Genomic DNA, 25,552 nt, shown 5'->3' on the forward strand with positions numbered 1-25,552 from the left:
AGCACAACTGAACCCAATTCACATCCCACAAAACTGTGCAACTATCATATTAACAACCCACGTTACAAAGAAAACAAAAAATAAATATTTATCTCCTTCCATACAAGAGCACACTACAAAGGAAAGAAAAAAAATCAGCGCCCATTTTACAAAAGGAACAAAATTACAATATTTACCTCCTTCCATAAAAATGCATATTCTATGGTTCGCTATCCATGTTGCTTGTGCAGTTACCAATCGCATGATTCTTTTGGGCGTCTTCGTGACACGTCGGCCATGGCGAATATGCTGTCGGGTGGTTACCAATCGCATGATTCTTTTGGCTGTCTTCATGACACGTCGGCCATGGCGAATATGCTGCCAGGAGTCGTGGCTGCGGGTAGCCATGGGACGCCACCATCGCTCTTCGCTCAAGGGCCATCCGCTGCATCCACCACCACAGGCACGGCGCAACGGAGGGTTGTCATCGCGTGGCTCACGCCTGGGTCGGGAGCAGCTGGAGATGGGGAGCCCCCTCTGGTGGCTTCGAGGACCTGTGCACCGCCTTCGCCATTGGTAGCTACGTCGCATGACGACCTCATCGGGGAAGAAGGAGGTTGTCACGGCTCACCTTGGTCAGAGAAGCCGAGCCGTGTTGTCAGCAGCCGATGCTCCGGTCGGGGCTGCGTAGGAGGAAGATACCTCACCGGGGTCCTGGGCCATTCATTGTCACGTCGCCACATGCTTCTGCTCTGCAGCCGCACCGAGAGTTGGTCGTTCGGGAGGCTCATGGTGGAAGGCGTCCATGAGTCCAAGGCGGTGAATTGTGCGCCACCGCCCACGCCCACACTAGTGGGGAAACTATCATCGAGAGCCGATGGTGCTCCATCGACCTCTTGCCTTCGATCTAATGAAGTGTTTCGTCCAAATACGTCAATTGCTAGGTATTAGTTCTTTGTACGGAGGTGGCAATTTTGGTACATATTTTGAAGTAGTCCATCCAGTCCTTTTTACATCACATATAAGATTTGTTTGAAGCCAAACTTCATAAAGTTTAACCATATTTATATAAAAAAGTATCAACATCTACAATACTAAGGTTATAAAATATGAAAACTAAATTCATGACGCAACTAATGATATTGATTTTGTCTTGTGAATGTTGATATTCTTTTCCATAAAGTTAGTCAAATTTTATGAAGTTTGACTTCAGACAAATTTTATATGAAGAGTAAAAAGGACCGAAAGAAGTATGCAGTGAATAAAGCTCTAAACAATATCCCATCTATGGAGCGAAGCATCATAAATTGCATCAACAAATGGACCTTCAAGAGAGAATCATCATCAAAGAATAAACAATAGATAATGTTGCTACTTGTTTTCTAATATTTTTGTAACAAATTATAAAACATTTATTTAATTGTTAATTTTATGTGAAGACATGTCTACAGATTGTGTGTTACATGCCTGTTCACATTGTTGGCATGAGACACATTTAAATAGATTGGTATACAAATAGTTTGATATACAAAGTCACTAAAAATAAAATTCAAAATATGTGTTTTTATTATAAATTACGATACGTGTGCTCGTTTATAATATTATTGCAGTGTCAAAAACACTCTTATATTAGAGAGTAAGTTACACGAATGAGTTTTTTTTTTAACTTATAGTTACATGAATGAGCTAATCCACTTCGTGACTTCGAGTACCAAAGTCGGTAACCGGGTCCCCAGGAATCCAGGACAGGGAACTTGCCGGCCGCGCAATGTCCAAACACGCCATTACCGCCTAAAACATATCGTTCGTACGATCAGCACCGAACGGCCAAGATTTCCCGCAACGACAGCCATCAGACGTGGATCAGACGGCCAGGAAGGAACCCTAGCACCCCCGCTGCCAATATAAAGTGGAGAGGCATTCCGCTCTCCCACCCCCCTCCTCAGTCCCCTCCCGCCGCCGCCTCCCCTCCGTTCGTTCTTCTTCTTCGGGGTCAGTTTCCCGATCCAGTCCCCTTCTCTTTTCTGAAGCGTTCTCCATGGCTGTCGAGAAGCTCTAGATCTACGCGCATGTCTCAGTTTCTGTTTAGTTGCCTGTAGCGCGCGAGCCGCTGGAGTATTAGGAGCCTTTCGAGCGGATCGTTCTTTCGTTTTTTACTTTGAAGGGCTTTCTGCTAATACTGTTGCCTTGATCCGTAGTTTGCTAGGGTCATGTTCCTAATTTGTTTGCGCAATTGCAAGCTCGTAATACCGAATCATCTCTGCTCTTTGTTTGTATATTTATCGGTCCATGGACGTATACTTTTAGTTCGTAGAATGCACAGATTACAGTCTTGTGGAATATTTATATGTCGTTCCATCATATTTTTTTTGTCGTTCACTGGTGGTGTTGCCGAGATCTAGTTATCGCTTCTGGATGATATGCTGGAACTGTCATAGCATCTTATTAGACCATCTTTTTACTGTTAACCGTCACCGGCAGCAAGATATTTGATCTATCAGTTTATGTCACTTGTTCACATGATGATTCTCCGCGTCTGTTGGTTTTAATAAATTTTTATCTGTGTCGCAGTTGGGTAGTTTACGTCTACCCGCCAGCCATGGGTAAGGAGAAGACTCACATCAACATCGTGGTCATTGGCCACGTCGACTCTGGTAAGTCGACGACCACTGGCCACCTGATCTACAAGCTTGGAGGCATTGACAAGCGTGTCATCGAGAGGTTCGAGAAGGAAGCCGCTGAAATGAACAAGCGGTCTTTCAAGTACGCCTGGGTGCTTGACAAGCTCAAGGCCGAGCGTGAGAGAGGTATCACCATCGATATTGCTCTCTGGAAGTTCGAGACCACCAAGTACTACTGCACCGTCATTGATGCCCCTGGTCACCGTGACTTCATCAAGAACATGATCACCGGTACCTCCCAGGCTGACTGTGCTGTTCTCATCATTGACTCCACCACTGGTGGATTTGAGGCTGGTATCTCCAAGGATGGCCAGACACGTGAGCATGCTCTCCTTGCTTTCACTCTTGGAGTGAAGCAGATGATCTGCTGCTGCAACAAGGTATAACTTGCAAAAAATCTTCATTCCTGAAAGGCCATATAACCATATTACTTTGTATAGATGCTGCTACTTGTGTGGTAGACTTGTTTGAGGTTGCTATATGATCCAAGTGCTTGATTTTAACTAACAGTAAACATGCTCTCAATCAATTGCTTGATTTCATATTGCTGCACACATATTTTGATTGTAGTAGTCTAATTGTATGTTTGATTTGTAGTACATTTGGATATACCAGCTTTAACCTGTATGAATCTTCATGTAATAATAATATTAAATGGTGTGGAGTTGGATGTCACTTGGTTCATCATCTAGATGAGAACTATGCACAATGTATTAATATTTGTCTGTTGTCCTGTACTGCCATACCTGCAGTTTTTCCTGTAACTAGTTGATTGTTCTGCTGCTCTAATGTTTAATTCTCACTCTGATAGGTACTGCTGTGCTAGTGTTTTGTTCTGCTTGTTTATGCTAGTTATAACAGTATAATCAAGTCTTTTGTTATCTGTTTGCAATATCTTACAGTTTCATCTTAGATCTGAGTATCATTTAACTAAAGGTGTCCTTCTACTGTTATTTTTTAGATGGACGCCACCACTCCCAAGTACTCAAAGGCACGTTACGAAGAAATTGTTAAGGAGGTCTCTTCCTACCTGAAGAAGGTCGGCTACAACCCTGAAAAGGTTCCCTTCGTCCCCATCTCTGGGTTCGAGGGTGACAACATGATTGAGAGGTCCACCAACCTTGACTGGTACAAGGGCCCAACCCTGCTTGAGGCGCTTGACCAGATCAACGAGCCCAAGAGGCCCTCAGACAAGCCCCTCCGTCTTCCCCTCCAGGACGTTTACAAGATTGGTGGCATTGGAACTGTGCCTGTTGGCCGTGTTGAGACTGGTGTCATCAAGCCTGGTATGGTTGTTACCTTTGGTCCCACTGGTCTGACAACTGAGGTCAAGTCTGTTGAGATGCACCACGAGTCTCTCCTGGAGGCGCTTCCTGGTGACAACGTGGGCTTCAACGTCAAGAATGTTGCCGTGAAGGATCTGAAGCGTGGTTTTGTTGCATCCAACTCCAAGGATGACCCTGCCAAGGAGGCAGCCAACTTCACCTCCCAGGTCATTATCATGAACCACCCTGGTCAGATTGGCAACGGCTACGCCCCAGTGCTGGACTGCCACACCTCACACATTGCTGTCAAGTTTGCTGAGCTGGTGACCAAGATTGACAGGCGATCTGGTAAGGAGATAGAGGCCGCGCCCAAGTTCCTCAAGAACGGTGATGCTGGCATAGTGAAGATGATTCCCACCAAGCCCATGGTTGTGGAGACCTTTGCCACTTACCCTCCTCTTGGTCGTTTTGCTGTCCGTGACATGAGGCAAACTGTGGCTGTTGGTGTCATCAAGGGTGTGGAGAAGAAGGACCCAACTGGCGCCAAGGTGACCAAGGCTGCCATCAAGAAGAAATGAGGCGTTTACCTGAATCCGTCTATGTCTGCTTTTTGAGATCTCTAGTAGTTTAGTGCCTATTAAGTTTTGCTGCTGTTAGCGCCGTGTGATATGCGCCCTGTTGATGTGTCATTTGAGTACTGTCGTGTTAATTTCGGCTTTTGACAAAACATGGAAGCTTCTGAGACTACTCATTTTTATCCTCTGCTTTGGAATGTTAGGCTGCTACTTTTAGTCATAGCTGATGTTTCTCTTTGAAGCCTTTGGTGGTTTTTTGTCGCCTTTGGTGGTTTTTTGTCATGATAATAGCAGGTTGTTGGCATTCTCACATCTGTTTGCATTGATCCCCATCTAGGACTTCCAAAATATGTTTGGCCAATAGGGACTTGGATAGTAACTAGGAAAATTTTGGCAAAAATCGTAGGCTTTGATTTGTTAAAAGATCTAGCCATGTAGTGCATAATGAGCCGGTTAAAGTGCTTACAATCAAATCAGAACTAATGGGCAAATAAAGGGTGCAAAATAATTAGCCTACACCGTTGCACAACGGAGGGAAATAGAGTGCAATGACGTTTTTGTTAGTTCAATTAGAAAAAGATTATCGTTGTTAGGGCTGGGGGGCTCCATGTGCGATGTGATTCAGTTAGAGAGTAGGAAATATGGAGCGGAGTAGCGCAGCACCAAGCCGGAACCAGCCAGCCGGCGGTACATCCTCACCTTGGTGCCAAAGTTTTGTGAAGCTTGTGAAGTGAAAAAGTGATTTTTCCAGAAGTAAATGATTCTCATTGATTGGGCACTATATATACAGGGAACGGTTACAAATTTGTGAGAGTATTTCTAACCGCAAGCAGCGGTTGCTAATGTGTGAGACATAACAGTAATTGCACTAAGCAGTTGCTAACATGAGAGAGGAAGTACAACTACTTCTAGCAGTTAGAGAATACATAGTCGGTTCCTTAATTAGGACTTGATAATTAGTAAATAATCAAGTGCTCTAATTCTATTCCTAACACTCCTCCTTGGATCACGCATCTTCTAGAAGAATCCATCATCCAGTGCTTCTTGTATATTTCATCATCTAGTGCTTCTTATATAATCGTCATCCTGCTTGAGAATCATTTCTGCAATTTAAGAACCTCCCCCAAAAACCCTATGGGAAAAATATAAGGAGTAATAGATACATCATTGAAAACTCCTTTAAAACCCTGTGGAAAAAATATAAAGAGAAAACGATATGGTATAATTTATATTGCCTCATTAAAAACCTTTTATGAGAAAACTGATGCAAAAACTCATCAAAGAAAAGAGTACAATAATTATTATCTGATGATAACTAAAGGGTTATAATTCTAGGAGTTTTTCTCCCCCTGAAATTTGCAAATCTCGAAAACGTCTCATACCAATCCCATCAATACATTTCTGGAATGTTGAATTTGGTAAAGACTTTATGAAGAAATCTGCTAAATTGTTACATGATTTGGTTTGCAAAATATCAATTTCTCCATCTTTCTGTAATGAATGTGGAAAGAACAACTTAGGAGAAATATGTTTTGTGATATTACTTTTAATATAACCTATTTGCATTTGAGCAATGCAAGCTGCATTATCTTCATAAATAATAGTTGATGATCCTAATGAACCAATACCACACGAAGTTTGAATGTGGTTAATCATCCTGCGAAGCCATACACATTCCTTTGATGCTTCAAATAATGCAATTATTTCAGAATGATTAGTGGAAGTTGCTACGAGAGTCTGTTTTTGTGACTTCCATGAAAAAGCAGTTCCACCATATAAGAATACGAAACCTGTCTGTGACCTAGCATTGTGAGGATCAGATAAATAGCCAGCGTCAGTATATCCTACCATAGTCATATCTTGGTTTTCCTGATAGAATAAGCCAAGATCTTTTGTGCCATGTAAATATCTAAAGATATTATTTACTCCTGTCCAATGACGTTTTGTTGGAGCAGCGCTATGTCTAGCTAGTAAATTTACCGCAAATGCAATATCAGGCCTGGTGCAATTTGCAAGGTACATTAGCGCACCAATAGCACTGAGATACGGGAACTCAGGTCCTAATATCTCTTTGTCATCATCCCGAGGTCTAAAAGGATCTTTATTCATATCAAGGGATCTGACAATCATGGGTGTTTTGGTTGGATATAATTTATCCATATTGAATTTTTCCAAAACCTTTTGAGTATAAGTAGGTTGGTATACTAAAATTCCCGAGGGAAGATGCTCAAGCTGTATGCCTAAGCAAAATTTGGTCTTTCCCAAATCTTTCATCTCAAATTCCGTCATTAAATGATTGCGTGCTTCTTTTATATCATGTGTACTCCCAATGATATTGAGATCATCAACGTACACTAAGATGATGCAAAATTCATTTGAGGATTTCTTTATAAATACACAAGGGCAATCATCATTATTTGAGTATCCTTTCTGAATAAGAAACTCACTCAGTCGGTTATACCACATTCTACTCGACTGTTTCAAGCCATAGAGTGACTTTCGTAATTTTACACAATATGCGTTGCGATTTGCTTTTGGATTCGGCATTTTAAGTCCTTCAGGAACTTTCATATATATGTCCGATTTGAGTGACCCATACAAGTATGCTGTCACTACGTCCATTAACTGCATAGATAAATTCATTTGTACTGCCAAAGATATTAAATATCGAAACGTTATTCCACTCATGACAGGAGAGTATGTATCATCATAATCGATACCAGGTCTCTGCGTGAACCCTTGTGCTACAAGCCTCGCTTTGTATCTCACCACCTCGTTGTTTTCATTCCTTTTTCGAACAAAAACCCATTTTGCTCCCACCGGGAAGACATTCTGAGGAGTAGTTATTACTGAGGAAAATACCTCTCTTTTGTTGATCGAGCGCAGTTCTGCCTCAATTGCTTCCTTCCATTTAGGCCAATCAGGACGCTTGAGGCAATCCCTGACGGTCTTTGGTTCTGGATCCAGTTGAAGGGTTTCAGCAATTTCAGAGGCAAAATATATGTCGACAATTGTAGTCTCTCTGTTGTATGATTCTCCTATTTCTATATAGTTTATGGAAATTTCTTTTATATCTTCAGACTCTATGTGATTTCCCACAACAATAGAGTCATGGTGTTCCGATGTCCCAGCTACTATATTTGTATGCGCATTTATGCTGGGTTCTAGATGTTGATCATCTGATTGGTGTCCTTCAACTTGAGGTTGAATTGCATTTACTGGTAGAGGATTTGATTTCCTCTGTTTCCGCGGAGGCTTCTGAGAAGCTATATTCCGGCTAACCAGATTTCTCCTCTTACTCTCATTTGGGGTTTGAGTGGTTTTACTTGGTACCTCCACTCGTTCTGGTGCATTAACAGCGGGAATATGTGATTTAGTGACACCTTTATGGTCAGTAAATGCATCTGGCAGATTATTTGCAATGTGTTGCAAATCTATAATCCTCTGAACTTCAGTTTCAGATTCTTTAGTACATGGATCTAAGGACTGGATGCCTGTTACATTCCAATCTATTTTCTGACATTCTTTGTGGTTTGATTCTCCCCCTAATGCCGGGAAATGGTCCTCATCAAAAATAGAATCAGCGTATCGAGCAGTAAACAGGTCCACTGTAAGAGGTTCAAGATATTTTATAATTGACGGAGAATTATAACCCACATAGATCCCAAGTTTTCTGTGGGGGCCCATGGTTGTACGCTGGGGTGGTGATATCGGTACGTATACCGCGCAACCGAATTTTCGCAGATGGAAAATACTTGGCTGAGTGCCACGAACTAGTTGCAGCGGGGAGGTTGTGTGGTATGCAGTTGGTCTGATTTGTATCAGATCTGCGGCGTGTAATACCGCATGTGCCCAACAATATGTTGGCAAATTACAATTCTGTAATAATGGTCGAGCAATTAATTTTACTCTTTTGATGAGAGATTCATCCAATCCATTTTGAGTATGAACATAAGGCACGGAATGTTCTAAATTAATGCCCATAGCCATGCAATAGTCATTAAATGCGCGTGAAGAAAATTCAGCAGCATTATCCATTCGAATTGTTTTTATCTTATTTTCGGGATGGTTTGCTCTTAATTTGATAATCTGAGCAATTAACTTGGCAAAGTCATGATTACGTGTGGATAATAGACATACGTGTGACCATCTAGTAAATGCATCTATGAGTACCATGAAATACCTAAAGGGTCCTGATAGTGGTTGAATTGGACCACATATATCTCCTTGAATGCGTTCAAGGAAATTTAATGACTCATTTTTTACTTTAAGATAAGATGGTTTTATAATTAATTTCCCACTTGCACATGCGGTGCACACAAAATCTGATGATTTGGGGAATCTTTTAGTTGGAAGGCTGTGGCCAATAGAATTGTCAATAATTTTTCTTATCATCCCTATGCCAGGATGACCTAGGCGATCATGCCAAGTCTTGAATTTATCAAGGTCTTGAAAAATTATTTTGTACGCAACATGTGGTACGGGTTTTATATAACTGTAATATAATCCAGATGCAAGTGAGGGGAATTTCTCAAGAATTTGTTTCTCAGACCCATTGCTCTTTGTTAAAAGCAAATATTCAGTATTATTTTCAGAGATAGTTTCCATATGGAAATTATTTGATCGAATGTCTTTAAAACTTAGAAGGGTGCGAGTAGATTCAGGATACAAGAGTGCATCCTCAATTACAATGGTAGTACCCATAGGCAGAACGAGTGTGGCTTGTCCTGAACCAATAATTGATGCATCGCGACCGGCAATGGTCATAATATTCCCTTGTCTCTTAGTTAGAGTTTGGAAATATTTTATTTCCCTTAATATTGTGTTAGTGGTATAATTGTCCACCAAACATAGTTCTTCTTCCATTGGATTATCTTCCCGTAAAATCTATATAGAGTAAGAGAATATTTTAGGATGAATTTTTATTCATTACTCACATATAAATACATACAAAGTATTCATATTACAGTTACACATATAAATATGACATTATGTCTGAATTACATAAGATGATTGGTCCATAGGACTTTATTCTACTTAGAGTTATACAAATTATAACTTCCATTATTACAATAAAATAGCTGATAACATCAAATGAGTGATGTGGAGATTATATGAGATCTCCGTATGCGTCTTGGGTGTATTCCACCATCATGTTGTCGACATCAAGAAGATCTTCATCCTTCTTCCTTGTTTCCTTAGGAGCGCTTTGAGAAGTGCTAGCTTCAAGGTTCTCTTCTTGTTGTAAAGCGTTGAAGTGAGCTTCTGCTTTTCCATGAACTTGTTTGCCTTTCCCAGTGGATTTGAGATATAAATCCGCTAGATGCTTAGGAGTTCGGCATTTGCTAGTACGATGGTTAGTACACCCACACCTTTGACAAATCCCGGATTTGGTGTTTCGGTCATCTTTCTTAAAATGACCTTTACCTTTAGATTGACCAAATGTTTTCTGCTTGCTGTTCCTTTTCCACTTTCCATTGAATTTCTTGAAATTCTTTTTATTCCCCCCATACTTTTTAGTAGACTGAGTGTTAGCATGTGCTTCAGGGAGTGGCATGGAGCCCGTTGGGCGTGTCTGATGATTCTTCATGAGAAGTTCATCATGTTTCTCAGCCTGAAGTAAAGTGTATATGAGCTCAGAATACTTTTTGTATTTTTGTTGACGGTACTGCTGTTGTAGTACTCTCATTGAGGGGTGGAAAGTGCACAAGGTCTTCTCAATGAGATCTTCTTCTGAAATTGCTTGGTTGCAAAATCTTAGTTTAGAATTAACCTTGTGAACTGCAGAGTTGTATGCTGCCACGGATTTGAAATCTTGGAACCTTATGAGGGACCATTCTCTTTGGGCTTCTGGTAGCATAACTGCTCTTTGTTGGTCATATCTCTCCTTGAGAGAGTTCCATAAAGCAAGTGGATCCTCCTCCATTAAATATTCTGTTTTTAAATCAGGATGGAGGTGATGCCTTATAAAACTTAATGCTCCATATTTGACTGCTTGCGGTATTTCCGCAGCGCCTTCAACAGGTGTGATAATTGTGGAACCAAGTTTACGACATTCTAATGCTATCTTGGTATCCATAGCCCATGATAAATAATTACTACCATCTAGCTCAAGTTCATGAAATTCTCTATTCATGACGCCAGCCATTTTCCTGCATGTTGTGATCATGCATAAATTAGTTTTACTACGAGAGTAAAATTTAAGTAACAACAAATGCTTCAAAAGAACAAAGTTCTGAAGTATAGCTGATGCTTTATACTTATATGTGTAGACCTCATTTTATGTAAATGACACTTTGAAGATAGTCACCGTTGTGGTGTAGATCTCGCAGCAATGGAGAACATAATCTGGTTTTGACCAGTAGATATTCATATATCCATTACCTTGTGCCATACTAAATTTTATAAAAACACTTTGAAGGTAGTCATCTGTCAAATGACTAGATGTAGACCTCACAGTAAGAGTGGATAGTCTGCAATTTGATGCAGTAGATCACACAGTTACCTTGTGTTTTGCAAGTATAATATTCGAGGTAATCACATCAATTTGCATATTTGGGAGAGCACTCGAAGATAGTCATTTCGCCAGAACAAAAGAGGCGAAACGTAGATCTTTCAGCAATGAGGATAATCTGCAAAGTGCAGTAGATGCCTCATCTACCCTGTGATCCCGAAATATGAATTTGTAAATAAAAATTGTTGTACTTATGAACTACATATTCTAAAAGGAAATGCTGAAGCAATCATGTAGAATATGTACACGTAGTCTGAGACTTTATTTAGATAATACATGGTCTAGATATCCAAACTTACAATACAGTACAGACTGAATATAATAAATAAAGGTTCTTAGTACAATAAAATAGCACTCTCAAATAAACAGAACCGGCTGCTATGCAATATACAAATACTATGGCTATTCTCTGTTGAAAACGCCACAGCACCAGCAGCCGTTTATTGGAGTTATTGGCCTGTAGGCCTGATTAGGTGAGGAGCGGGGAGAGTTGGCCTGGCCCATGCACCGACAGAGAGAGGATAAGGAGAGCAGGATCGCTAGTTTCCCTACGTCTCCGCCACTTCCAATTCCCCTTCTCTGTTCATACCTAGACTCAGCACCGCTGCTCGTCAGCTCTCCCTGCCCCGTCTCGCCGTCTTCAATGGAAGCGAGTTGGGCCCCGCTTCGCAGCATGGCCTGCTCCGCTGCTGCTCGCCCCAGGGGCGCCGGTGAGGCCAAGGGCATCCGGCAACCACGCGCCATGAAGGGCTGCGTGGTTCTGCGCCATGGCCGCGGCGAATTGGCGCAGGATCCGGCGGGCTTTCGGCGGAGGCGTCGAAGGAAGAGGCGGTGCCGGAGGAGGAGGTGGTGTCGCCGGTGATGAACGTGGTGGCGTCGACGACGAGCCCTGGTCCTCTATCTCCTCTTCTTCAACCTTGATCTTGATGTTCAAGTCGGGGATGGAAGGGTAGCCGCCGGTTCCCGCTGCCGCCGGCGTCGGGGATGGGAGATCCGGGACGGGGCCGTATCCAGGAGGGATGAAGTGCTCCGACAGTTCGTCTGATGGCGTCGGAGACGGCTTCCGCGGTGGTGCGCCCGTACGCGCTGGGCACGATTCGAACCCGTACGGGGGCAGAGGTGGTGGCGCGAGTTCGCAAGGGAACATCTCTTCTTCTCCGAGGAATGGCGCCGATGGACCTCCAAGGAGCCAATCCATCGGAGGGATGGTGAAGACAGATGGCGGCGGAGTCGTTGGTACGATGTAGTCGTCGGCGACGGCCGGAGCCGGAGCCGAAGGCCCAGCATGGTTTGCAGCGGTGGTCGGAGCCGAGGGTCCAGCCTGGTGCACCGTTGGTGCTCGCCCACGGAGCGGGCGGTTGCCTTGGCGTGCGTACCCACGGCGGCGGTTCTGGCGGTGGTTCCAGGCGAAAAAGCGGCGGCGAGGGCCACTCCTTGCGCCAAGTCCCTGACGACGACGGTGACTTGCAGCACGGTGGCGATGGGTGCGTGGACAGCGACGGTTCTCTCTCTGGAGGAAGCGTGCAATGGCGAAAGCAATCGACGGCAGGTCCCTCCCTGCCATTCTTACCTTTCCTGTGATGGCTCTCTGTCGCTCTCGGCAGAGCGAGTACTGATAACGTATAAAGTGAAAAAGTGTTTTTTCCAGAAGTAAATGATTCTCATTGATTGGGCACTATATATACAGGGAGCGGTTACAAATTTGTGAGAATATTTCTAACCGCAAGCAGCGGTTGCTAATGCGTGAGACATAACAGTAACTGCACTAAGCAGTTGCTAACATGAGAAAGGAAGTACAACTGCTTCTAGCAGTTAGAGAATACATAGTCGGTTCCTAAGTCGGTTCCTTAATTAGGACTTGATAATTAGTAAATAATCAAGTGCTCTAATTCTATTCCTAACAAAGCTGATGTATAGTACTCCCTCTGTAATATTCGGGAAAAAAATAAAATAAATAGTAAGCATTTTAATCTAAAGAAATATAAGAGCTTTTAGATTACTATGTAGAGATTCCATTATGGCCCACATATGGATGTATATAGATGTATTTTAGAGTGTAGATTCATTCATTTTGCTTCAAATGTGGTCCATAATGAAATCTCTCCAAAGACTAAATGGAGGGAGTTCAAGTGATCTATACACTCTTATATTTCTTTACTGAGGGAATACTGTATAAGACCGTTCGAAAGTGTTATGTCGAGTTTAGCAATTCGGGTTAAACATTTTTTTCTGTTTTGCTTAGTCCGGTGAAATTTCTAGTCTTTGTCTTTAGGTCACTGAATAGACATGGTGTATCTTGTATACATCGAAGTTAAGCCCAAGCCCGCAGAATAGCTTTTCGAAAATTGTCTGCACCGAGCAGGTTCATCTAACTGAGTTGAAAAGGTTAAAAGTTACAAAAAAGTTTTCTTCTTGCATCTGACGTAGTACCATTCTAAGTTAGCCACAAGCGCCAGGAGGCGGCAGTACAAGCCAACTTGGTCGAAAAATTTAAACAGGTCGAGAGCATTCCAAAGTTGCTTGACCGGAGTATCATCGTCTATTGGCATGTGCCTGCTACGAACACCTATAGCTCATCTTCAGGCCTCACCTCTCCTGCTTTCTCAGCTTCGTTCAACACAAAGGTCTTGAGAGACTCCACGTCCCTAGGCCCTGCAATGCCATTGAGTAGTTGGATTAGGCATTGAGCACTTACTAGACGAATATTTTCAAAACAAAGAATCATACATAATGGGAAAATAGAAGCACAGCAGAAGGCAACAAACTGCGTGTACAAAGAAAATGCAGCAAAAAGTGTATTGCCATACTGCATATGATCTTTTGAGCGGTGATGCCGAATGACAGTACAAGAAAATTGTAAGTGTTACATTAAATCAACTTCAGGGACATGATACGGTCCAGGATTATGAATTGATGGTTGAAAGTGGAGACTCGCTATAGAATAGCATTTTCATGAACAAAGTACCACAACAAATCCAACAGGTGGAGCAACATGATAACATATCCATCTAATAAAATGTTGAAAAAGCATGCATTCATGATCAATAAAAGCAAAAAATAAAATAAAATGATATGTGAACAAAGTTGTACACAAAGTTTTCCTCCCTCATGTTGTTTATTTAGTTATGAAATATCGTCACCTCTGCTGTTAAGAACTAGCTGATACTCCCTCCGATTACAAATATAAGATGTTTTGGATATTTCAATATGGACCACATACAGACTGAAATGAGTGTAACAAACACACTAAAACGTGTCTATATACATCCGACTCAGACAAAAGTTAGAACATCTTATATTTGTGAATGGAGGAGTATATCAGTAACATCCAAGTCATGGCTGGTCCAAAGAAGAAATTCTAAATTTTCCGCATTAGCGGATCCTGCTATATACAAAAATCGCGCCTAAAATGTAATCTTTTCCAACCTTTTGGTTCAAGTTCAGAGGTTTTAATCTTTTAAGAGTCATGCCCTACTCTCACAATACAAGTCAACAATGTGGTTTTGGTTTCTAAAATGTATCGCCATTCCAAGAGTATTGAACCAGATGCAATAGATTCCAACATGGTTTTCATGGTAGTGGTATCTAGTTTATGTTGTCCTTGTCAAACAGAAGTAAGATGTGAGAGGGATTACCTTTATATTTTGCAACTTCTTCGCCATCATAGAACACCTTGAATGTTGGGTATGAATGAATGTCCACCTTTGAGCAGACTGGTTTGCTTGCACCGCAATCAACTTTTCCGATCTCAATTTCATCCGTACCTTCAATAACCTTCCCGAGGTCCTCCCAAAGAGTTCCTAGGCTCTTGCTGTGTAAATGTAGAAGGCATCCTTGTTTAGCAGCAAGCGGTCAAAACTCGCATTGTAGTTGATACATCCATGTCACCGCTACGGCATGTAGAGCTTACCAGTGCTTACACCAAGGGACGCAGAATTGCACAAACCACACTGTGTCCTTCTCCTTTATCTAGAAACAAGAGAAAAATCCAAACTGGCTTAAGCAACGGCAGTGCACAAGCATTGCAGGGAAGTAACTCAAGAACCAAAACAGGAGTACAGATGGCGCGCCGCATCTAAACACCGAACCTTCCGTGATTGGAAAAATTAATACACCAAGAATAATGATCTATCGGTTTATTATTAGGAAATCATGCTGGAATCAGTAGCAAATCTGGGAAACGGCTACATGTCAGTAACTATAAACACACCGCCTGCTACACTGCATCCCAGCGTAGCCAAGTGATATGTTGAAAAATCAGCTGTTCTTGGGTCCGCGGCGTGCCCTAGAGTACTACTACTATTACATCTCGAGGGGGAGGTGGAAGAAGCGGGAGACACGAGAAGGGGAAAGCGGTCGGTACCTTGTCGGAGAAGGTCTCTTCGGTGAGGGTGATGACCTCGGCGCCGGATCGCGCGGCCAGGGCGGCGAGTAACGTGACGGCCACCAGCAGGAGGTGGATAGGGAGGCGGGAGCGGCGCCGAAGAGCCGGATCCATGGCTCGATCGGAGGACGGCCACGGCGACGACGGGGAGACAAGGAGAAGGCGGATACGCAAGCCGGGGTGGGTCGATGTAGTATTTCCCTGGGCCGGGCCGGGCCGGGTCGGGCTAGGATAGACGATGACACGGGTTTAAGCATAGCTCTGACCTATAAAAAAAAAGCATGTGGAACCTGGGCCTCCGACCGGACGTGGGCCACTGTCGTCGCCTTCTTGCTTTGCCAGAGGCCGTCAGCCACAGTGCTCGCCTGCCTCGGCGTTCACATTATTCATCGGCTTTATTTGCTCGGAGAAAAAAGCGTCTACTGTTGTCATATCATAAATATGTTCCTAAAAAATTTATACCATAAAGATCACATTACAAATCACGTTAATGACTAGCTAGCTTTTGCACAAATAAACACCCGTAAAAGAAAATAATTTACAATAAAAACTGAAGAATCCCCTGAGTTTGGCACCAATATCTTTCACCTGCCTCTGGCACTTCCTGAGCAGCCACCAAATGAAAAAGAAAATGTCGGTTCCATTCCGTTTCCTTCAAACTCTACACCTTTATCTCTACATAATATTATTGTTTCACCTAACCTTATCAAAAATCTAGTCTCTCTCTATTCCTTTACTCATGACAATCATGTAACTGTGAAATTTGATGGAGTTGGTTTCTCTGTTAAGGATGCATGTACTCGATGATTCTGCACCGATGTGATAGTCCTGCCAATCTCTACTCCGTCCAGCCATCATCATCTTCCACTACTGGACCGGTGGCCCTCTCTGCCGAGGTTGACCTTTGGCACACACGCCTTGGTCATCCGGGCTCCGCCGCACTTCGCACAATCATGCAAGGATTTTCTTTCTTTTTGTGATAAAACAGACAACCATACTTGTCATGCATGTCGTCTCAGCAAGCATGTTCGTCTTCTATTTAGTTCGTTTTCCACAGTTGCATATTTTCCGTTTCAGTCAATTCATACTGATGTATGGACCTCACCTATTCCAAGTAATTCCAGTTATCTTTATTATCTTGTGATATTGGATGATTATTCCTATTTTGTGTGGACCTTTCCTCTCCGTCAAAAATCTGATGTTCCATCTACACTCACCATATTTTTTCTTACGTGTCTACACAGTTCGGGAGGTCCGTTCATGCTTTGCAAACTGACAATGGAAAGGAGTTTGACGACCTTAGCATCCACACTCTTCTTGCATCCCATGGCATCATCTTTCGGCTCACGTGTCCTTACACCTCGTCACAAAACAGTCGCGCCGAATGTATGCTCCGCACCCTTAATGGTTGTGTACGCACTCTCCTGTTTCATGCTCATGCTCCACCTCGCTTTTGGCCCGATGCACTCGCCACAACAACCCTTCTCATTAATATCGAGCCTTGCCGTGTTCGATGGACCTATACACCACACCAGCTTCTCTTCGGCTCGCCGCCATATTATGATGATCTTCGGTTGTTTGTGCTACGCTAGCATCGCAACCACCACTCCACATAAGCTCGCACCGTAGTCCCTGCCAACATTTTCTCGGCTACTCACCAAGCAAGAGCACTGTGGCGCCGCCGTCACCTTCGGTGGCACCTCGCCTCGCCACTGGCCGTTCCCAGGCTGGCCCTGACGCCCCATGCCGTCGTGGCCCGCATGTCGTGGCTGCTTCACCGGCTACTCTAGCCACTTCGCCGGTCCCCTTGACACCGGCCACTCCAACTGCTTCTTCGGTCGGTCACGCCTCGACGCTAGCCACGCCGGCTAGTACTCCGACCGCGGCATGCCGGCTGCTTCTCCGGTTGCCTCGACGTCGGCCACGCTAGATGCTTCTCCCACCGCCTTGGCATTGGCTACTCTAGCCGCCTCGACGTCGATTGCTTCTCCGACTGCCTCCACGCCGGCCTCACCGACCGCTTCGATGCCGGTCTCCTCAGCTGTTGCGGCTGCCTCACTGACTTCCGCGGCTGCCTCGTTGGCCTCCTCGACCGCCTCACTGGCCAAGCTCGGCCACCACGGTTGCGAGCGGGTCGCATCCACTACCCACGCGTCCCGTTACTCGTCTCATGCGGGTGTGTGCCGTCCGAGCTCCCGCTACTCCATCGATGAGTACGTGTGTGCGGCCTCCACCTCCGCAGCCTCACCGTTGCCCACCTCCGCTCGGGCGGCTCTCCGGGATCCGTAGTGGCATGCGGCCATGCTGGAGGAGTTCGACGCCCTACAGCGCAACCGGACGTGGCAGCTTGTTCCCCGTCCACGCGGTGCCAATGTCATCTCTGGCAAGTGGGTGCTCAAGCACAAACTTTGCCCTGATGGTACATTCGAGCGCTACAAAGCGCGTTGTGTGGTGCGAGGCTTTTGCTAGTGATCCGGCGTCAACTTCACGGACACCTTTACCCCGGTTGTCAAACCGGGCACGATTCGTACCACCTGCACCTCGCGGTGTCTCAGGCGTGGCCGGTGGACCAGATGGATGTCTCCTACGCCTTTCTCCATGGTCATCTCGATGAACAATTGTATTGCCAGTAGCCCGCTAGTTTTGTCGATGACACATATCTGGATCATGCGTGCCTGCTTTCTCGCTCGTTATATGGGCCCAAGCAGGCACTGCGCGCCTGGTACCAGCGCATCACCGTGTTTCTTTATTAGCTCGTCTTTCGCTCCACTCGCTCCTCTGCCTTAATGTTTGTCTATCAACAGGGCCATGAGACTGCCTATGTCCTCCTCTATGTCGATGACATCATCTTGACGTCGTGCACTACTGATCTTCTTCGACGGCTCACTGATCGACTTCGCGCTGAGTTCGCCATCAAGGACTTAGGCCTGCTACACTACTTCCTCAGCATTGAGGTGGTACGGCGGGTGAACGACTTCTTTCTTCACCAGAGTTGCTTGACCGCACTGGGATGCTTAATTACAAACCCGCAACCACCCCCGTCGACACGAAGGCCAACCTCTCCGCCACCGATGGTTTGCCGGCCCTGGATGCCTCCTTCTACCGCTCGATTGTTGGTGCTTTGCAATACTTGACACTCACTCGCCCGGAGTTGCAGTACGCGGTGCAGCAGGTGTGCCTTCATATCCATTCACCTCGTGATGCTCATTGGACCGTGGTGAAACAGATTCTCCGTTACATTTGCGGCACTATGGATCTTGGCCTCTCGCTCCATGCTTCAACGGCTATGGACATCGTGGCATACTCTGATGTAGACTGGGCTGGCTGCCCGGACACATGGCATTCCACCTTCGGTTACTGTGTCTACCTTGGACCATCACTTATCTCCTGGTCATCCAAGCAGCAGCCCACAATTCCTCGGCCTAGTGCTCAGGTTGAGTATCGCATAGTGGCTAACATCGTTGCTGAATGCTCTTGGCTTTGGCAGCTTCTCTTCGAGCGCTCTTGTCCTATTAACAAGGCCACTGTGGTGTATCGTGACAACATCTCCGCCTGATACGTCTATTTTGCATCATGTTTTCTTACTGTTATTTATAATGTTTTTATCCATAATAATGCTTTTTGGAGTAATTCTAATGCCTTTTCTCTCATAATTTGCAAGGAACACACCAAGAGGGAGAATTCCGGCAGCTGGAAACCTGGACCTGGAAAAGCTACGTCAGGCCACCTATTCTGCACAACTCCAAATGAGCTAAAACTTTACAGAGATTTTTTTATGGATTATTTGAGAAATACTAGAGCCAATAAACACCAGAGGGGGGCCACCAGGTGGCCACAACCCACCTGGGCACGCTAGGCCCCCCAGGCGCGCCCTGGTGGGTTGTGGCCTCCTCGGCCCACCTCCGGTGCCCACCTTCTGCTATATAAGTCATTTTGACCTAGAAAAAAAATAAGAGAAGGACTTTCGGGACGACGCGCCGCCGCCTCAAGGTGGAACTTAGGCAGGAGCACTTTTGCCCTCCGGCGGAGTGATTCCGCCGGGGGAACTTCCCTCCCGGAGGGGGAAATCATCGTCATCATCATCACCAACAACTCTCGCATCTTGGGGAGGGCAATCTCCATCAACATCTTCAACAACACCATCTCCTCTCAAACCCTAGTTCATCTCCTGTGTTCAATCTTGTTACCGAAACTATAGATTGGTACTTATGGGTGACTAGTAGTGTTGATTACATCTTGTAGTTGATTACTATATGGTTTATTTGGTGGAAGATTATATGTTCAGATCCATTATGCTATTTAATACTCCTCTGATCATGAACATGTTTATCATTTGTTAGTAGTTACTTTTGTTCTTGAGGTCACGGGAGAAATCATGTTGCAAGTAATCATGTGAACTTGATATGTGTTTGATATTTTGATAGTATGTATGTTGTTATTCCCTTAGTGGTTTCATGTGAACGTCGACTACATGACACTTCACCATATTTGGGAATAAGGGAATGCATTGTGGAGTAGCAATTAGATGGTGGGTTGCGAGAGTGACAGAAGCTTAAACCCCAGTTTATGCGCTATTTCGTAAGGGACCGATTGGATCCAAAAGTTTAATGCTATGGTTAGAATTTATTCTTAATACTTTTCTCTTAGTTGCGGATGCTTGCGGGAGGGTTAATCATAAGTAGGAGGTTTGTTCACGTAAGAACAACACCTAAGCACCGGTCCACGCATATATCAAATTATCAAAGTAGCGAACACAAATCAAACCAACATGATGAAAGTGACTAGATGAAATTTCCGTGTACCCCCAAGAACGCTTTGCTTATCATAAGAGACCGTTTTGGCCTGTCCTTTGCCTCAAAAGGATTGGGCTACCTTGCTGCACTTTTGTTACTATTATTGTTACTTGCTCGTTACAAACTATCTTGCTATCAAACTACTCTGCTACTTACAATTTCAGCACTTGCAGACAATACCTTACCGGAAACTACTTGTCATTTCCTTCTGCTCCTCGTTGGGTTCGACACTCTTACTTATCGAAAAGAGCTACAATTGATCCCCTATACTTGTGGGTCATCAAGGCTATTTTCTGGTGCCGTTGCCGGGGAGTGAAGCGCCTTTGGTAAGGAAACATTTATATAGTGTGCTAAAATTTATTGTCACTTGTTACTATGGGAAACAATCCTTTAAGGAGTTTGTTCGGGGTATCTTCACCTCGCCCGAAACCAAAATTAGCTACCCCTGAACCTACTGCACCTATTGAAAATATTGAATATGAAATTCCTTCGGGCATGATAGAACAACTGCTAGCTAATCCTTATGCAGGAGATGGAACCGAACATCCTGATATGCACTTAATATATGTGGAACAAATTTGTGGATTGTTTAAGCTTGCAGGTTTACTCAGGGATGAAGTGATGAAAAAGGTTCTCCCTTTATCTTTGAAGGGAAAAGCATTGGCATGGTATAGGCTATGTGATGATATTGGATCATGGAATTGGAATCGTTTGAAATTGGAGTTCCACCAAAAAAATTATCCTATGCATCTAGTTCATCGTGATCGGAATTATATATATATATATAAATTTTGGCCTCGTGAAGGAGAAAGTATCGCTCTAGCTTGGGGGAGGCTTAAGTCAATGTTATATTCATGCCCCAACGATGAGCTCTCAAGGGAAATTATTATCCAAAAAATTTATGCTCGGCTTTCTCGTAATGATCAAACCATGCTTGATACTTCTTGTCTTGGTTCATTTATGAAGAAGACTATTGAATTCCGATGGGATCTTTTGGAAAGAATTAAACGCAACTCTGAAGATTGGGAACTCGACAAAGGTAAAGAGTCAGGTATCAAACTTAAGTATGATTGTGTTAAATCTTTTATGGATACCGATGCTTTTCAAAAGTTTAGCACTAAATATGGACTTGAATCTGAGATAGTAGCCTACTTTTGTGAATCATTTGCTACTCATGTTGAACTCCCTAAGGAGAAGTGGTTTAAATATCACCCACCTATGAAAGAAGAAATTAAAGAACCAGTACCAGTTAAAGAACAGACTATACTTTATAATGTTGATCCAGTTGTTCCTTCTGCTTATATTGACAAACCACCTTTCCCTGTTAGGATTAAGGAACATGCTAAAGTTTCAACTGTAGTTAACAAAAGCTATATTAGAACACCTAAACCTCATGAACATGTTGGGCCCAATAGAGGCCCATTCTGATGAAAAGGTTGGCCCAGCTAAAGGCCTACCATGTTTTTTCAGACACTAGTGGGCTGGCCCGTTAACAGCCTATCATGTTTTGGGTCAAATTGAGGCCCATATCAGATCAGGCCCGTTCAAAGCCTGCCGAGTTTTGCGCCAAATTACGGCCCATATCAGATCAGGCCCGTTAATAGGCCACTGTACCTTTGGGCCCATTCTAAGACATGTTTGTATTTCAGCCTGTTAAATGCCCATTTACCAGTTCGGCCCGATAATAGTTTCGGCCTGTTAGCGGCCCGTGGAGTATCTGGGACGTTGTCGTCCCGGTTTAACTTTAGGCCATTTAACGGCCCATGCAGAAACTGGGCTATTTCTTGTCTGAAGTAACTTTAGGTCTCTTAATGGCCCGTAGTCTTCGTGGATAAATTTCAGCCCAACTGGTCTATCGGCCTGTTAATGGCCCGTGTAATAGTTGGGCCTAATTACAACCCGCGTTGAATCCGGCCTGCTTACAGCCCATCTGATAATGGCCCGTGACACTTTTGGGCCTATGGCCCGCGTGGATACCGGCCTGCTTAAAGCACATAATTTTATTGGGCCAAACAGGCCCGAGATATATTTTGGCTTGTTAACTGCTCGTCCTATTTGGGCCCAACATGGGCCTTAGGCAGTTTTGGCCTGTATTAGCCCGTGATTTTTTTGGCTCAATGCTAGCCCAATCCAGGTTTTAGCCTATTAAAAGCCCATGGTATTCTCTGGCCCAGCTGGCCAGAACTTTACTCGGCTTGTTAAAGGCGGGAAACTACTATAGGTTTAGACCTGCTAATGGCCCAAGATGATTATAGGCCCACGTTTTGGCCCATATGAATAACGGGCCGACCTGAAGACCGACAACACCGAGATCCACTGAACCTTCCGGCCTAAATTATAGCATACCGACCAAAGAATAAACCTAGACTATACAATAAAGAAATTACGATATATTACATCCACTGGGAATCAAAGTTCGCTACCGGTGATAATAAAGCGCAACATGACCGCGGATTATATACACTGGGCATCAAAGGTCGCCACCAGTGCATATAAACGCGCCGACAAAAGAATATACAAAACTGAGAGCACTTCAGAAGGCACTAGGCCTAGCAAGGTCGGGCCCCGCAAGCAACCGAACAAGCTGATGAGACCTCAGTTGTGTCAATGATAGATGCTTCATCCCTAGTTGTATGGCACCATAATGCACACGACAGTCCCCTGACATCTTCAATATATCTTTGACTTCAAGTCCGAGCTGAGCTGAAGCAAGCCTTTCTGCTTTAAGTTGAGACTGAAGAAGTCGAACTGATTGAGGCAGCGACTGCACGGAGGTTGTCTCACACTTGCTGGTGAGTAGCTTCAACTCACCGTCTTCATCAAGATAGGACCTTGGGTCATATCGCTGTCCTCAAGATGGTTTGGCTCACTATCTTCCCTAAAGTTCTGCCTGGCATAAGAGATACGACTCTCAAAGAGAAATAAGGAGACACGTAACAGGTTTCACAATTATATAAGCAAATAAATGGATCTATTCTGCATAAGGAGCATGTTTTTAGAACTACAATTTAAAACTGGTAGTTGTTGCAAACATCCAATCAGATGTAAACAACAAAGTAAACAGCAGCGGAGGAAATGATGTCTATCCAAATCTATACTAGAACAAAGTTTGAAGGCTTGAGAAGGATGAACTTACATTACATGTTAACACGGGCTGGACAAAGCCCTTCTCCATGCTGATGGAAGGACAATTCAATAAATTCCCGAAAGAAAATTCTTTATAAGCGTTGCCATTATTCTACATTTTGCAAAGAGTAAATATAGATCAAATAATATTGGAAGAAACAGAGGATAATGAAGCTCAGGTGCAGACTGATGATACATAATCAAATAGCAATTAATCAAGTACATTGTTACAAGGCAAAAGGTACTGACAAGAGGAATGCAGACATCAACGTGTGAAGTGGCATTGGCATTATTCAACATTTTGGTAAGAGTAAATGTATATATGATAATTTGGAGAAAGTGGAGGGCAGGGCAGATAAGATGCAGAGTAATGCTAGACAATCAACTATCTCGCGATGTAAGTACAGTAATACCGCCACCGCCCATTATTACTTGTCGCTCAAATGGATCCATATAGCACTATTAAGTTCTAAATACATCCAATTGATCAACAATTAATTCGATACAAAGGGAGTACATGACAACAGGTACTTACATGAGCAATCCAAAACTTCATAACATTGTGTTAATTCAACATTAATCTAAGAGTACATATAGATCTTATAATTTCAAGCAAAGGGAGGATAAAGAAGCGAACATTTACAATGATGCTACATAATCAAACAACAATGAGTGTAAGTATGCTGACAAAGGGCAAGAGGTACTGACAAGAGCAATGCAGAGCCCAGTATTGTCGTGAGATCCTATGATCCTTTGAGCAAGGATATTCATGTGAAATTAGTTTTCATACAAGAGAGAAGGTAAGGCACATACAGAAATTTAGGAGTTCAAATTTTGAATTGATATCATAGACAGTACCTGACGCTGGGCTCTCGGCAGTTCTAATAGGGGTTTTGCCACTGGAGTAGTGGTAAAGTGTGGTATAGTTGGGCCTGTGTTTTCTGTGGCTGCTGATCTATCTAATTTAACATGTATCACTACCTTTTCCAAATACCTAGTTTGTACTCCTTGAGGATCTGCACTCACCCTCTTCCTTTTGGACATCTATTACGAAAGAACAACATTTGACTGGAAAAACATAGTATGATGACACATGGAATAGGTACAGAAAATGGATAGGTATGGCATATACTCATATATGATGCTTAAACTAAGCAGATGGTGTAACAAAGTAGAAGTAATGCAAGAGGTCAGATGCAAAATATGTGCGACCAATACAACCTTGCCAAGTTAGAGCATGCACCTTGATGGGTGAATAAGATAGGCCATCCTCCACCATGCCAAGTTTGTTAGCCAGTGGATTGTTCCACAATATTCCTCTCGTGCGCCCATTCTCATATTCATTTTGATAATGTTCAATACCTGACATGCATGAAAACATAAAAACAAGTGAGCTTATCTTTGTAATGCACAAGTGATTCTAATCCAATACTTCCTCCCTGTAAACCACTTTGTGCTATCTCTGTAATTCTTCTAAGAGGTGCCATGCATGCTGTAATTTGGTGTGTGCATTAATATTATGTGGCCTACTACTGAAAATATGAGATCTCCAGAAGTGATGATACTTTGCAGATGACAGCTTCAACATATAGTAAAGAAGAACAAGTCGACCTGACCTGACAGATTCAAAATATACTAAGGGAGAATAACTCGACCTGACCAGTCGACCGCAAGAGAAGAGGATCATCTTAAAGAAGAGCAGAAGAGCAAGCAGATTGAAGATATTACAAGTCTTTCTATACAATGTCTGTTGGCCTCCCATGATGAACCAGAGCGCACAGAGAAATACTATTCCTTCTGGTCTCTCCATATGTGGCTCACATGCATTTCGAAAGTAAAGTAGGAACATTTAGCTGACCAATTAAACATCTCTCAGTTTTACTAATATCAGCATAATATCATATTTGAATTTGTACAACTAAGCTTGTTTAGCTCGATGGGTGGAGCAGTGCTATTACGACACGAACCACGTAGGCTGATCGTGGTCATCATAAAATGAGGAAACCGTAAGCATGATGAGTATAGTGTTGACCGTGGCAGTGGGATGACAGATCTGAAGCTGCAAACCGCGCAAAGGGTATTTAGCAACCGATGTTTGCTTTGAAATAACAACTAAGATTTGGTATGGACAAGAAAGTATAGTCAACAAGTGACAAAGAAATGCAATTCTGCTGTTTCTCTATATGTCGCGACATGTAGTTGGAAACTCAAGTGGGACCTTTAGCTAACCAATTA

The 25,552-nt window shown here is 43.5% G+C and overlaps 2 protein-coding genes across 2 annotated transcripts; one reads left to right on the forward strand and one right to left on the reverse strand.

Moving 5' to 3' along the window:
- The first annotated feature begins 1,846 nt into the window (after positions 1-1,846).
- Positions 1,847-4,720, forward strand: LOC125552008 (elongation factor 1-alpha). The gene is made up of 3 exons (XM_048715453.1): positions 1,847-1,971; positions 2,551-3,040; positions 3,622-4,720. Exons 2-3 carry the CDS (start codon positions 2,579-2,581, stop codon positions 4,501-4,503), a joined length of 1,344 nt encoding a protein of 447 aa, XP_048571410.1. The 5' UTR covers positions 1,847-1,971; positions 2,551-2,578; the 3' UTR covers positions 4,504-4,720.
- An 8,605-nt stretch (positions 4,721-13,325) lies between these two features.
- On the reverse strand, positions 13,326-15,624 carry LOC125552009 (protein disulfide isomerase-like 5-1). The gene is made up of 4 exons (XM_048715454.1): positions 15,378-15,624; positions 14,925-14,983; positions 14,650-14,825; positions 13,326-13,666 (listed from the first exon to the last, which is right to left on the reverse strand). Exons 1-4 carry the CDS (start codon positions 15,510-15,512, stop codon positions 13,581-13,583), a joined length of 456 nt encoding a protein of 151 aa, XP_048571411.1. The 5' UTR covers positions 15,513-15,624; the 3' UTR covers positions 13,326-13,580.
- Positions 15,625-25,552: the final 9,928 nt, after the last annotated feature.

The sequence above is a fragment of the Triticum urartu genome, chromosome 4, assembly GCF_003073215.2.
Source record: "Triticum urartu cultivar G1812 chromosome 4, Tu2.1, whole genome shotgun sequence".
NCBI lineage: Eukaryota > Viridiplantae > Streptophyta > Magnoliopsida > Poales > Poaceae > Triticum > Triticum urartu.